The 14463-nt window shown below is 44.5% G+C and overlaps 1 protein-coding gene across 7 annotated transcripts in view; it reads right to left on the bottom strand.

Moving 5' to 3' along the window:
- LOC119967679 (signal-induced proliferation-associated 1-like protein 2) overlaps positions 1-14463 on the bottom strand; it is a 651675-nt gene that overhangs the window by 278587 nt on the left and 358625 nt on the right. For all 7 annotated transcript variants that reach the window (XM_038800505.1, XM_038800501.1, XM_038800504.1 and 4 more), the window contains one exon: positions 5818-6394. In XM_038800505.1, the coding sequence (XP_038656433.1) occupies positions 5818-6394 (577 nt within the window). The remainder of the gene's footprint in view (positions 1-5817; positions 6395-14463) is intronic.

Below are 14463 nucleotides of genomic sequence, written 5' to 3'. Positions count from 1 at the left end.
CGCGGGCAAGTCTGCTCGCTGCTCATGTCTGAAACTGTAGGCTGCCTTGTTTGTTAAGGTTGCCTGGGGGGGGGGGGGGGGGGGAGGACTGGTGCGCGCGAGAGGGCGGGCGAGGGAGGGACATTTGCCTAGAGGGATTGTGTTGTAAATAATTTAAAAATTAGTGGGGGTAAATGTTTGTATGGAAAAACTCTTTCAATAAAAATTATTTAAAAAAAAAAAAAATAACTACGCATTCATCCCAGCCATAAGGCTACACGTGTATTGGCACCTTTATGGTACGTGGCGAGATTAACAGCATTACAGGATTCAGACAAAAATTGGCAGCAAAGTAGAGCAGATGGTCCTTTGTTTGTGCATCATTGCCACAGTCGGTATCACAGAGTTACTATCACTGTGACTCCATTCCTGCCTCGATACTTTTGAACAAGTTTCCTTTTACCCACATCTGAAATCCTAAAAAAATCGTAATTAGACAGGATAGAAAGCTGTCATTCAGCCGATAATGCCTCTACCTGCCTCAGCACCTGCTCTTTTCCCATCGCACTGTAAATGTTTTCCTTCAAGTATTTATTAACTTCCCCTTTGAATATGACTATTGAATTTTCATCCACCAAGTACACAAGGGATCCTTTTCTCTCCGCAATTTGTGGGAAAGGGTCGGGCCATCAAAGAGTTCTTGTGAAAACATAGATTTTGATTTTTAAAAAGTAAATAAAGTCAGGAATCTTGAAATTGAAGTTAGTTTCTAAATTCCAATTGCAGTCCATTTCAGTGTGATCACTACCAATAGGGTTAATGAAAACTATGCATGTGAGTAAAAAAACATGATTCTAAACAGAACATTTTTCTGTGGGAGTTCAATGAATAAAAGAAGATCCCTAGTCAGCTGCTAGTTACTCTTAATTCAATACTGCCTACTTCAAATAATTGAATAACTCATTATTATCACTAGATTTTCAATCACTTTATGTTGTTATTCATTCCATTTAATTAATTCAAATATTTTTACAGTGCAAATTGAATTATCAATAGATTATAGATGCTTTGTTCAGCTCAGTTTCCAACACCAGCTTCTTTCCCTAACGGAGCCCACTTACCTCCATAACTGGAACTTTCTCAAGAATCAATTACTCCAACACTGTCCTTGATGTCGATCCTTCCTCCACCATCACAAATTAAACTTGTTTAAAACTCTGCTGCACTATCCTATTTTTCATTAAGTGTGCTGATCAATCAGTGACTTTCTCTGCCCTAAGTTGGTTCCCCATTCCTAACGCATGGAATTAAAAATTGTTGTTGTTGATTTTAAATCCATCCAGGGCTGTACTCCATCCTATATTGCAATTCTTACCAATCCAATCCTATAACTGCTCTCATATCCACTGAAAATTTAGGCCTCTGACTTCAGCCTCGCAACCAACTACCCTCCCTCCTACTTTTAGTGGTCGTTCCTTGAACCACCTGGGCCCCATCGTCTAAAATTTCCTTTCTAAACCTTCTGCCTCTGATCAATTTTTTGGTCACTGATTCTAATCTTTCCTTTTCTGACTCAGATGATGGCTTATATCCAGCCGTGAAGTACCACAGGATGCTGTTTGCATTGACGGTGCAAGATAAATGCAAGCTGCTGTTGTATGACATCTCAAATATTGAGCTGAAACAATTCCAGAGTAAAGGTACATTACAAGTGTGAACTGCAAATATTGAACTTGAACATTTAGGAGAAAAAAATAAAATATTTGAAACTCACAAATGCACTCGGAGGGCTTCCTAAACACTGAAATGCAACCATGTCTAATCGTCAGACCCCATCAGGAAACAGCTCGGTCTTGAAAATGGTCCACAATTGAAATGAATCAGAAAACAAATCAGAAAGAGGAGATTTTGGCGTTTCCCTCAGTAAGGAATGGTTTAATTAGCTATGAGAAATGGTCACATAAATGTTTTTCCAGGGGCAGCACAGTGGCGCAGTGAGTAGCACTGCCGCCTCACGGCGCCGAGGTCCCAGGTTTGATCATGGCTCTGGGTCACTGTCCGTGTGGAGTTTGCACAGTCTCCCTGTGTCTACGTGTGGTTCACCCCCACAACCCAAAGATGTGCAGGATAGATGGACTGGCCACGCTAAATTGCCCTTTAATCGGAAAAAATGAATTGGGTATGCTAAATTAAAAAAAAAAAAATGTTTTTCCCAATAGTAAAGACATAGGAAACACTCCCCTGGATCTATTTGCAGTGCATATTTATAGAATCATAGAATTCCTACAGTGCAGGAGGCCATTCGGCCCATCAGGTCTGCATTGACCCTCTGAAAGAGCACCCTACCTAGGCTCACTCACCCATAACCCTACCAAACCATTGGGACTACCCTACCACTAAGGGACAATTTAGCTTGGCCAATCCACGTAATCTGCACATCTTTGGAATGTGGGAGTACCGGGTGGCCATCCGGAGGAAACACACCCAGACATGGGGAAAAAGTGCAAACTCCATACAGTCACCCAGGTCAAAATCGAATCTGGCGCTGTGAGGCAACAGTGCTAACCACTGTACTACCATGCCACCAGTTATTGTCTCAGACAATAAGAGGACCCGTTACATCACCAATCAATCTTTACAGAACCAAGTCACCATTAGTCACAGAGGGTGGAATCTTGCCAGAATTTGGGAATGTGTCAGGTTCAGTCTCCAGTTGCACAGACCAGTTTTCTCTCCAGATCCTGAGCCTTTTCAAAGAGAGAAAAATAAGTGGTCGTGGCCAACACCATCAGTCTAATGGAGCCTGATAGAGCCGGCAACCAGCTCCACAGAGATCGCGGTGCCAGCTTTAAAGTGCCCCCCCATTCAGTTCTAAAAATAAACTCCACTCCCACTCCCCACCACAGAGGATTCAGCACCCCCCTCCCCAATAATCATTGCTGGCAACCTCCACCCCAACAGAAGTATCACTGGCATTTCTCTCCTCCTCCCCCCATCCCCTGTGCCTGCTTTGCCCCTCCTCCACCACACATGAATGTAATTCTCCCCCTCCCTGCCCTGGCACAGGTTGGCACAGTGGCAACTCCGAAGGGATCCCCTCAACTGTTTCTCATTTTACCAAACGTGCTGTGAACGTCGTTGATAGAATCTCTACATATTGTTAACGTGAATGAATATTTAGTGAGGGGATCAATGTGACGGGGGGCCGGTTAATAATATTTAAATTTACTAAAAAACAATTTAAATAAGGTTCCCAACCTTTGTGGCCGTGAACCTTGTGACATTACCGCGAGAGACGGGGAAAAATGGGAAACGTGCTGTCTCTGGAGAGAATCGCGTTTCCTGATTCTCCGGAATCTCTACTGCATTGCTGTTCCCTCTGCCAGCGACCGTGGATCAAAATTGCCTCCAGAATCACGCATATGAACCACAATGGCATAATTTCTATAAATCTGGATTCCATTTCCAGAACGGACAGTTACAAATCTTAAGGTTGAGGGTGTGATAGAAATTTCTCTACATTTTAAAATTAAAAAGTCAAAAGTTGGAAGACAACATATTATTTAGGAAGGAGCGGCATTCAAATAATGAAAATAGAATTTGAAAAAAGGCAAAGTTTACAAACCTTAGGCCTGAAGTCGTCCAAGTGGCCCAATTTCACATGTGTGCCCGTACTACCGCATAATTAGTAAAATACATTGGTGTAACCCAGCTGGAATTTTCCAGCCCAGCATATTTTCCATTGGCAGAGTGGGCAGCACAGTGGTTAGCACTGCTGCCTCACAGTGCCAGGGACACGAGTTCAATTCCAGCTACATTTGACTGTGTGGAGTTTGCACTTTCTCTCCGTGTCTGCATGGGTTTCCTCCCACAGTCCAAAGATGCGCAGGTTAGGTGGATTTGTCATGCTAAATTGTCCCTTAGTGTCTAAAAGGCTATGTGGGGTTACTGGGTTACGGGGATAGGGTAGAGGTGTGGGCCTATGTATGGTAATCTTTCCAAGGATTAGTGCAGACTCGATGGGCCGAATGGCCCTCTTCTGCACTGGAAGGATTCTATGATTCAGAGGTGGCTCATCATTGGCCACCAGTGGGATTTTCCGGTCTTGTTAAAGTCTACGGTATTTTGCATGGCTCGCCCGTCCTGTCGTCGGGGAAGGGGTCCACCATGATGAAACCAAAAGATAATGTTGGTGGGAAGTGTAATATTAATAAAATCCTTTTGATCGGAGCTGGCTATTGTGTATATTATTAAGACGGCTTACTTCACAGACAGGAAATAATGGTACAAGATTTGATGTTACACATGTGGCAAGGGCCTACACCCCCCCCCCCCCCCCCCCCCCCCCCCCGGAGTACCTCATGCCCTCCCATCTCTCTGCAGTGAAAAACCGTCCTAATTTAGAAAACACTTGGGGAAATTTCCCCCTGATTGCTGCAGGCCAATCAAACTCATTAATGATTCTGACTAACCCTCATCGACTTTTTGTAACTTCATTCTCAGAAACACATCCAAGCACCCCTTAGAGAATTAATATTTGTTGCATATTTTGGTAATGTATCTCGATGCCATTCACTGTGAAAATAAATACTTATTGTCATCCAAACTGACTTCCCCTCACTCTCCCAACCCTATTCAGCTCAAATAATCTATAATGGAACTGGTGCCCATGCATAACTGCTTCCATTAATTACTACCCTGCTGTTTTACTTTGATCACTGACCTACCGCATGCGGCTCTCTCTGTCACCACCACATTCTGCTGTATAAACATTTTCCTGTATATTACAAGTTCCTTCTGAAAACTACTACTTCTGCTATTTTCCCCCTACGGCTGAAATATTTAATGTCCAAAATAAGTTTTTTTTACCAAAATCTAAGGATATTTTCTCTGCACAACATGATTTAACATATATATTTGAATTTTTTCAAGTCCTTTATCATCTTCAGTAAAGCTTTTACATCAAGTATTTAGCCTCGCAAATGTGAAGGTTTGACCAGAGCTCTGACTGGTAGATTATGCCGGCTGAGCATGTGGAATATACCAAATTTCCTAGGCTCCCTCAGCATCAGGCAGCTAACAGTTTTCATTAACATTTATTTGTTCAATTGTTTTTTCCAAAATTGTGTGAGGGGAGAAGAAGGGAGTGAAACAAAGAAGAAGAGGATAAGATACTGAACAAGATAAGATACAAAGATATTACAAAAAGGGTTAGGATTAAGGAAGAAAAGAAGATTTAAAGTTGCCTTCCCAGTTCCATACTCTCCTTAAAGCTGAAAGGATTGGGAAAAACATTTATCCAACCCTTTGACAGGCTGTTGAATTGATGGTTGTTGCTCTATCTCTAAATTACTGAAAGTAATAGTTGCAAGAGGTAACCCAGAGAGTACATTCTAACAGCGGTTATGGCCACAAAGAACAAGGGGTGAGGGGTGAGGGTATAGGCTATGCAGTGATTGTAATCAGCATCTACAATCATTGACTATTTGTAATTAATATGTATTTGTTGAGTAAATGCCACCAAAGTTAAAAAATATTTAATACATTGAGTATAACATGAGCTTTCTCTGGCATGCATTTTCTATCATAGTATTTGTGGAGAAAATTTTAAGCTAGAAGCAAAATAATAACCTAAGCCAAGGAATATTTCTAGATGAATAAAATTCCCAAAATTAGTTAAGTTATTGCACACTAGCTCTGTTTTATATTTACACCGAGGAGCACTCAGAGGGTTACAAACGGAAAGGGCACCAAGGCGGTCACAAAGTTGGGATCCAAACTTATCACACAAGAGTTAATCATACTAAAATCAATAGCAATGAAAATATTTTGTCTTACCTCAAGCCTCTGTACTATTTCCCTGATATCATCTGCACAGCTTTCCATAGCAGATAGCAGGATGCATTCTCCTCTTTCATAAAATATCTTTATGGTCATTAATCCAGAGGTCCAGCCAATGACATCCCTGCATGAGCAATTAAACACTACATTTTTGGAGTCTTGCTCTACAAGCACAATGAATTCATTGGAGATTCCGAGAAGACATTCAATATCATTAGATTGGCCAAAGTCCCGAGTAATAACATTCCACACAATAGCTCCAAAACTGTACAGCTGAGCATCCTTCCGGGGTTTTGATTTCTCCTTCTTCTTTGCTCCAAGGGTGATGAAGCTGAATTTCACTGATGCGTCAACTGTAGCTGTGGTTACAAAGTTTTCTGCCAAATCTTTCAAGTACTCCTGTCTTGTCCTGGTGGCCATTGCCCGAAACTTCTCAGATTTGTGCGCTGCATTTTCTGCATTAATAACTTTGGCAAGAAGAAAGTCCCTGAATACTGCTGATTTGGGAAACGTGACTCCTTTGGGAATAGGTGGGCCAAATGGTGGCACATCTTTAGACCTGGAGACAGCCACACTGTATGTGTTTAAAGAGATGCACATTAGATTTGTAAACACAAATTCAAAATACAGCAAGTACAGTTTGATATTATATGAAAGCAGATAGAAAAAAATACAAATAACTGACATGGTATGGATATACATTTGAGGCCTCGATTTGTAACAAGTGGCATATTTCCACACTAAGTAACCAGCAAATATTTTTTCAACACTGGCTTCCAAAGTATATCAATTCCAAATCAGATTTAACTAGATTTAGAAATTACCTATTGGTCTCAACATAATTTATTACAATCTGTCGCATCTTGATTCCCATTTTTCTGGGCAATTAACCCCTTCCAAGGTGTATTTTGACTTTCAAACTCCATCTTTATATATTTGGCTAAACTTTTCTGTAAATAGTCTTACTGTTATATACAATCTACTTTTTAAATCTTCTACCTCTTTTATGGAGGTCTTGTGGCCCAGTGGGTAGCATCCCTGCCTCTGAGCCAGAAGTTCCGGGTTCAAGTTCCACCCCAGGACCTGATTGCCAAGGAATGTACGTTCCGAAGCATCCTACAGGTTATTGTCAACCTGCAAATTATCGCACTACGGACAGTAACAGCGGGAGAGATTCCTGGTCAGCCAAATGATGGAAGAAAGTTGGAGCCTCTACCATCATTGTCCATAGTTCTCGACAAAACTATGTTAAGGTGCATGTTGCCACAGCAACTCGGACTCCCCAAGTGATCTGTAACACATTACCTATTCTCAATGTTATTATTGGATTTGTTTCTGAAAATGACTCCTAGCGTTTCCAAGATCAACCTGGTGCTTGGTGTTGCTATTTTCTTCTTTATCTTCTTGGGATTTACATCACAATAACAAACTAAACCATAAAACAAATACTAAAACTCATTCTTATCCATTTGAAGATCAGTCTAAGATTATCACTTCCTTTAACAAATTGATCAGAAGGTCATAATCTTCTGCTTCCTTTTACAGTGTTTGAACTATTAATCATTTGTTAATGAATATTACTAGTTTCCAATAATCCCATCTCATCTATTAACATTCAATCAACTCCAGGTTTGATCTCATCCATCTACTCCTGCAGACTAGTTTCACAATGCAGTCAGCAGCAAAGTCTGATGGGCACTGGGTTGCCAAATAAATTATGCAGATTGTTAGGCACATGCTTAACTACCATGCAAAATGTTGGCATTTCTTACATTTCTTTGACATCTACAAAACAGCTAGTCACTAAAAAAGAATCTATGCTTCTTCACACTTATCCATCAATGAAATGGGGCAGGAGAAATGTCAGTGTTATAAACAATATAGGAACAAAAGATTAATTAGCAATACTCATGTTTCATTCAGGAACCTCTGAACAATTTCATCTGTTTCTTTTGCATTTTAAAATCTCCGACCTATTCTCCCCACTAATTTTCCCTGAAGGCACCAAATCTGGTGATCACAACTCTACTGCCTCCTTAAAGTCCCTATTTCATAAGCAAGTCAGGCTGCAAGTTGTAGCAGGCTATTCATATCATCCACACGGCTAAGCTCTTTAATTCATTTATAGAGTTTAGGTCAGCAATTATCTCCAATTGCCCTTGAGGAAATGGCTGCAACAGTCCATATTGAACGGTACTAGTGTCGTTAGGTAGAGTTCCAGAATTTTGTTGAAGATCAAGCATTGTATATGTGCTTTTCAAGTGCATTGTGTTCTTTCAGAAGCTGAGACATTAATTTCAATGATCACTTAATTTTGCACTCGTCATGGTGGAGCTGTCCTTTAACAGGTCAAAGGCAGCGCTATACAAGAATAATGGTTCAGGGTGGTCTACCCAGCAAAGCTGAGAATTACGTACAACTCCAATGACCATTTCTTAGAGATGGCGGAGGGGGCAGAAGAGGCATTCGTGAGGGCTGAAGGACTGGAACTGAATTGCGTTTGGACTTTATGTTGTGATTGGAGCGAATGGTTTGGGGATGATGGGACAATGGGTCGGGGTTTCTTCCCCTTGGTTTGGGGTTTAGCATATTTGATTGCTTAGAGGGCTGGGTGGGGGGGCGGGAGATTTCTTTGTTGGTCTTTGTGTTAGGTTGGCTAGTGAACAAGAGCGAAGTGTTGGAGGAGATAAGGTCGGCCGAGCCTGTGTGGACAGGTTTCGGCGGTCCTAAGAAGTATGAATGGTGGGGAAATGAGCAGCAGTTTCAGGAGGAAGTGGTTGGGGAATTTCTGCGATGGGGGGTGGGAGTTGCAGCCATTTCCTGACGGTGACTAGGGGCAGAGCTTGGTCTCATCTGTGGGGAGGGGCCGGGGCCATTTTGGGAGGATGGTGGGCCCTCAAAGTTGGCAGGGGGCCAGATATGCCCCGTGTGATGGTCACGACTGATAGGAGGAGGAGGGGGTGGGGGTGAGAGACCCCCCCAGTCCAAATGGTACTGTGGAACATGCTGGGGTTGGGTGGACAGGTGAAGAGGGCAAGAGTCTTTTCATACTTAAAGAATTTGAGAGCCGATGTGGTGCTGCTGCAGGAGACCCATCTGAGGGTGAAGGACCAAGTTAGGCTTCGGAAGCGGTTGGGTGAGTCAGGCGTTTCATTCGAGCTTTGATAGCAGGGTCTGGGGACTAGTGATGCTGGTGGGTATCTATACACGCATCAGTAAATTTTCGTTGGGGTGGGGGGTGGAGATTTAAACACAGTGTTGCTAATCCACGCTCATTGACCCCTTCGCCGAGAGGAGGGGGAGGGGGGTATGTGTTGCCAGCATTTATGAAGGTGATGGGGGGGGGGAAAGAAAGAGTGTGGATCCATGGTGGCTCCCCATCAGCTGCAGGGTGGTACCGGATGCGGAAAAGGCATTCGATCAAGTGAAGTGGATTTATTTGTTTGCAGTGTAGGAATGGTCGGCCTAAGTTTGTGGCATGGGTCAAATTATTATATTAGAACTGAAGGCGGGTGTATGTACAAAAAAAGTGAACTGAGGATATTTTTTATCTGCATAGGGGAATGATCAGGGTGTCCCATGTCCCTCCTTTTTCTTGCGTTGCTAATAGAGCCCTTGACCATTTCATTGAGGATTTCAGCTAATTAGGGGGCAATAGTGAATGGGAGCTGGAGCATAGGGTGTCCCTGTATGCTGATGACCGTTTGTTGTATATTTCTAACCCGGTTCCCACAGTGGGGGATATAATGGGGCAGCTTAAGCGATTTGGAGCTTCTTCGGGGTATAAATTGAATTTGGAGAAGTGAGTGCTTTTTGGTTTTCCTGCCGGGGACGGGAGCTGGCTTGGGGGTATTACTGTTTCATGTGTTGCCAGCTCACTTCAGGTACCTGGGGTGCAGGTGGCTTACGATTGGGCCCGGCTCCGCAAACTGAATTTTACAAGCCTGGTGGGCAGGGTCAAGGCTGATTTGAGAAGGAATAGCCTCCCCCTATCACTGGCAGCTTGGGTCCAAGCAGTATGTGTTGCCACAGCTTTTGTTTTTATTCCAGTGTTTACTGGTCTTCTTGCCGAAAGCATTTTTTTATGGGGGTGGAATTTTGTCATTTGTCTGAGCAGGTAAAGTAGCAAGGGTTCGGAAGACGGTTCTTCAGAGAGAGCAACGATCAAAAGGTTTGGCTCTACAAAATCTGCTATATTATTGTTGGGTGGCGAATGCTGAGAAGGTGTGCGGCTGGGGTAGGAGCAAGAGGCTATGTGGGTGAGGATTCAGGCAGGCTCGTTGTTGGGGGGGGGGGGGGGTTGCGGTCAGTGAAGGGGTTGGAGTGATCTCAGCGATTTATGGGAAGATTTCTGGAGGAGAATACGACATCATTGAAGGGGGTCAAGACCAAGTGAGGGGAGGAGTTGGAGGCGAGAGGAGGGGTTGTGGTGCGAGGTGTTGCGGAGGGTGAATGCCTCGACTTTGTGTGGGGTTAATACAGTTAAAGGTGGTGCGCAGGGTGTACTGACGAGGTCAAAGATGGGCCGGTTGTTTGAGGGGGTGGAGGATACTTGCGAGCGATGTGGGACAGGTCCGGTGAATCATGTACAAATGTTCTGGTCCTGCCCGAAGTTGGGAGAGGTTTTGGAGGTCTTTTTTCAGCACCATGTCGCCGATCTTACACTGGACTTGGGGCCCAGTTTTGGGGTGTCGGACCTGCCGGAGCTGCAGACAAGGGAAGGGGTAGCTAGCTTTTAAAAAAAAAAAAATATTTTTTATTCTCCTCCTTTTTCACATTTTCTCCCAAATTTACACCCAACAATAAACAATAATCAGTAACGAATGTAATGTTAATCCCCATATCAATAACAACAATCCCATCCTCCCACCCAACCCAAGACATTAGCCCACATGTTAACATAAACAAATGACACTCCCCTCACCCGCCCCTCCGCTAATGTTCGATGTGATCCAATTCTCGAAAGTGCATAATGAATAACGCACATGAATTGTAGAAACTCTCCATCTTTCCCCTCAGTTCAAATTTGACCTTTTCAAGTGGCAAGAATTCCAGCAGATCCCCCTCGCCATGCCAGGGTGGGGGTAGCTAGTTTTAGCCTTTGTCTCGCTGATTGTTCACAGGTGGATCCTGTAGTCGTGGAGGTCAGCTTCTCCATCCTGTGCCTCAAGTGTGGCTGGGGACCTGATGAAGTTGCTGTATCTTGAGGTCAAGTTCACCTGCACTTTAAGATAATAATGGACCATAAGCACCTGTTGGGCCTTTTTAAGGAGGACAAAGTGATTCCTCCCATCTCCTCAGCTCAGATCCAATTTGGGCACTATTATTAGCGGTCTATGAATTCTCCTTCAAGTACTGCCCTGGTACACACTGATACCCTGAGTCACCTGCCATTGTCTACAAGCTTGGCCCCATCTCCAATAGTGGAAGAAGTCAGAGCGACACTAAATTTCCTGGATACCCTGCCTGTATCTGTGAATCAAGTCCCGCCGTGGACCCAGAAGGACCCCAGGCTGGCAAAATGGCATCACATGATCCTAAGTGGTGGAATTTAGAGACACCCCACAAAGGATGTGAAGCCCTTCCTATCTAAACACCAAGAATTAAGTGTGGAAGATGGCGTCATGCTTGGGGAAACCGAGTGGTCAACCCCTCCCAGGTCAGCGCCCAATCTTGATGGAGCTACACAATGGTGACCCAGGAGTTTCCAAGTTACAGATGCTCGCAAGGAACTACCTCTGGTGGCACAATTAACAATGGGATTAACAATGAGATTGGGAACTTGGTGAAATGGTGCCCTTTGTGTCAGGAGAACCAGAAGCTCCCACCTTTGGCCTCGCTGATCCTGTGGGAATGGCCAGGGAGATCTTGGGTATGGGAATTCGCTGGGCAGTTCATGGGATCAATGTTCTTAATCTTGGACGATGCCCATTCTTAATGGATGGACATACACAACTTCCAATATGACCATAGAGAAACTCCCGCAATCATTATGTGTTCATGCGATACCAGTGGCCCTCATGACAGACAGCGGGATCCTGTGTAGGGGGAATTCGAGGCATTTGTGAAGTCTATCGGGATTAAACATATCCGAACGGCACCTTACCATCATCCTCCAACGGGGACCCAAACATTTTAAAATGTTGGTTCCCTAGACACCAAATTGGCCCTGTTCATCTTCGATTACAGGACCACGCCACACACTATAATAGCAGTTGCACCAGAGAAGCTGGTCATGAACTCTAGATCAGACTTAGCCTATTGTTTCCCAATCTAGGGGGAAGGGTGGAGCCAAGGCAAGAAGCTCAGAAAATAAATTGATACTGAAGGCCACAGGAGGTGGGGATAGGAGACACAGTCTATGTACGTAACTTTGGAGACGTTGCTCCTTTGATCCCAGAAGTCGTAGTGGAAAAGACTAGCCCAGTTTCATAGAATTTACAGTGCAGAAGGGGGCCATTCAACCCATCAAGTCTATGCCAGCCCTTGAAAGAGCATCCCACTTTAGCCCATGTCTCCACCCTATCCCTGCAAATCAGTACCCCAGCTAACCGTTGGACACTAAGGGACAATATAGCGTAGCCAATCCACCTAACCTGCACATCTTTGGAATGTGGGAGAAAACCCACGCAGACACAGGGAGAACATGCAAATTCCACACAGTCACCTGAGGCTGGAATTGAACGCGGGCCCCTGGATCTGTGAGGCACGCCCCCGTGTTTGCTACAAGGTCAAGACTAAAGAGAAGATGGTAAGGAAACACGTGGACCACCTTAGGAGCAAGGAACCATTCCCTGTTGAAATAACTTCAGATGGGACAACGCCCTCAACACCCTTTTCGCCCACCTCTGGCCAGGGGACTCAGTCCATGGGAAACCCGAGAGTCATTCCTCTCGAACCCGAGGACAGTGACTTAGGATCAGGAATGGAGACGGAGACGTCCGACCCTCAGCTGACATCAGTGTCAAAGAGGAGCACTCTCAGTGGTCCTCTGACGCTCTTCTAGGAAGCGACGATCCCGTATCGACCCCCTCCAATCCGGCTCCACCGGCAGTTTACCAGAGGGCTCAGCGGTTGTGGAGGGAGGGGGGTGGGCAGTGGGAGAGAGAGAAGAGATGTGATAACACTCATGAGGACCATGAAGGAGGAGATCACCAATCACCACCCCATGGGCCTCAGAGTACGAGTTTCCATGGTAGCGGACGGAGGCCCACCCAGCTGGGACTTGTTAGCGAGCCCTTTAAATGTGCTCCCAGACCCGGACTGGGAGCTCCGATAGTCCAGGCTGGGACATTTGTGTTGTGCGGCACAGAAACTACTTCAGCTTTCGAGTTAAAATAAACCTGTTTAGCATTCTTCTTAGTGTCTCCTGGTTATTACAGAGATATCCTGTGATGTCAGTTCCCATGCTTAGTTGGCTGTGGAGTATTTGCCTGTGGTATGCAGGAATCCTCCATGTGCACCACATGACTGTTCCAGTGAAGCTAAGCTCCGATGTGCATGCTATTGGTGCCAGCTATATCGAACACTGTGAAAATCTCAACGTTGGGGATTTTGTCCTGCCTCATGATTTTGCAAACAAAGCTCAGACAGCAATAATGGAATGCTTCTAGTTGCTTTATGTGACGTTGATAGGTTGTCCAAGTCTCATACCAACGCATACCGATAAAGAAGCGATTTAAGAATCTCTCCCTGGTAGAGTTTGATCTTTGTTCTTTCCAAAGACTATCAGTGAGCCTGGCAAATGATGTGCTTGCTTTTGTCAGGTGGTTGATTTCATCATATAGGAAAATGTTAATGGAGAGGATATTCCCAAAATAGAAAAATGTCTGTACTGAATAGAAGGGTGTATTGTTGGTAATGACTGTGCAGTTTTGGTAGTACATAGCAAGGGATTGATACAAGATCTCTGTCTTCTTCAGACTTCTTGTTAGGCCAAAGTGCTCTGAGGCAAGGGAAAAGTGATCAACACGCAGTTGGATGTCCTCCACAGTATATGTTACGAGAGTGCAAACAAGAGTCACTCAGTCACTATTTAGGAACAGTTGTGCAACCTCAAGTTGAGGTTGCCATCTGTCCAGAAATGAATGTGTACCCCTGTGTCAGTTAGCACTCGTGCCTCACAGCACCAGGGACCCGGGTTCAATTCCGGCCTTGAGTGGCTGTCTGTGTGGAGTTTGCACTTTCACCCGTGTCTGCGTGGGTTTCCAGTTTCCTCCCACACTCCAAATATATACAGGTTGGGTGATTTGACCTTGCTAAATTGCCCCTTAGAATAGGTTATGTTAGGGGGTTATTGGGGTAGGGTGGGGGAGTGGGCTTGGATGCTCTTTCAGAGGGTTGGTGCCGACACAATGGGCCGAATGACTGCCTTCTGCACTGTAGGGGTTCCATGATTCTAAGTGTTTTGAGCGTGTACTGGAGTATAGTCAAGAGGTATATGGCAACAGAGCTGGAGCCTATACATGGACTTGTTTGATGCCATTAATAACAAGAAACGCATCCAGTGATGTACTTCTTTGCATCATGCCGTTGTGAAGCGAGTGAATGACCGTGATCAACTTTTCAGGGCAGCCATACTGAAAATGAAAATCGCTTATCGTCACGAGTAGGCTTCAATGAAGTTACTGTGACAAGCCCCTA

The sequence above is a fragment of the Scyliorhinus canicula genome, chromosome 6 (genome assembly GCF_902713615.1).
Source record: "Scyliorhinus canicula chromosome 6, sScyCan1.1, whole genome shotgun sequence".
Classification (NCBI taxonomy): domain Eukaryota; kingdom Metazoa; phylum Chordata; class Chondrichthyes; order Carcharhiniformes; family Scyliorhinidae; genus Scyliorhinus; species Scyliorhinus canicula.
Note: the sequence above shows the minus strand (reverse complement) of the source record. Positions and strands in the feature narration are given on the sequence as shown.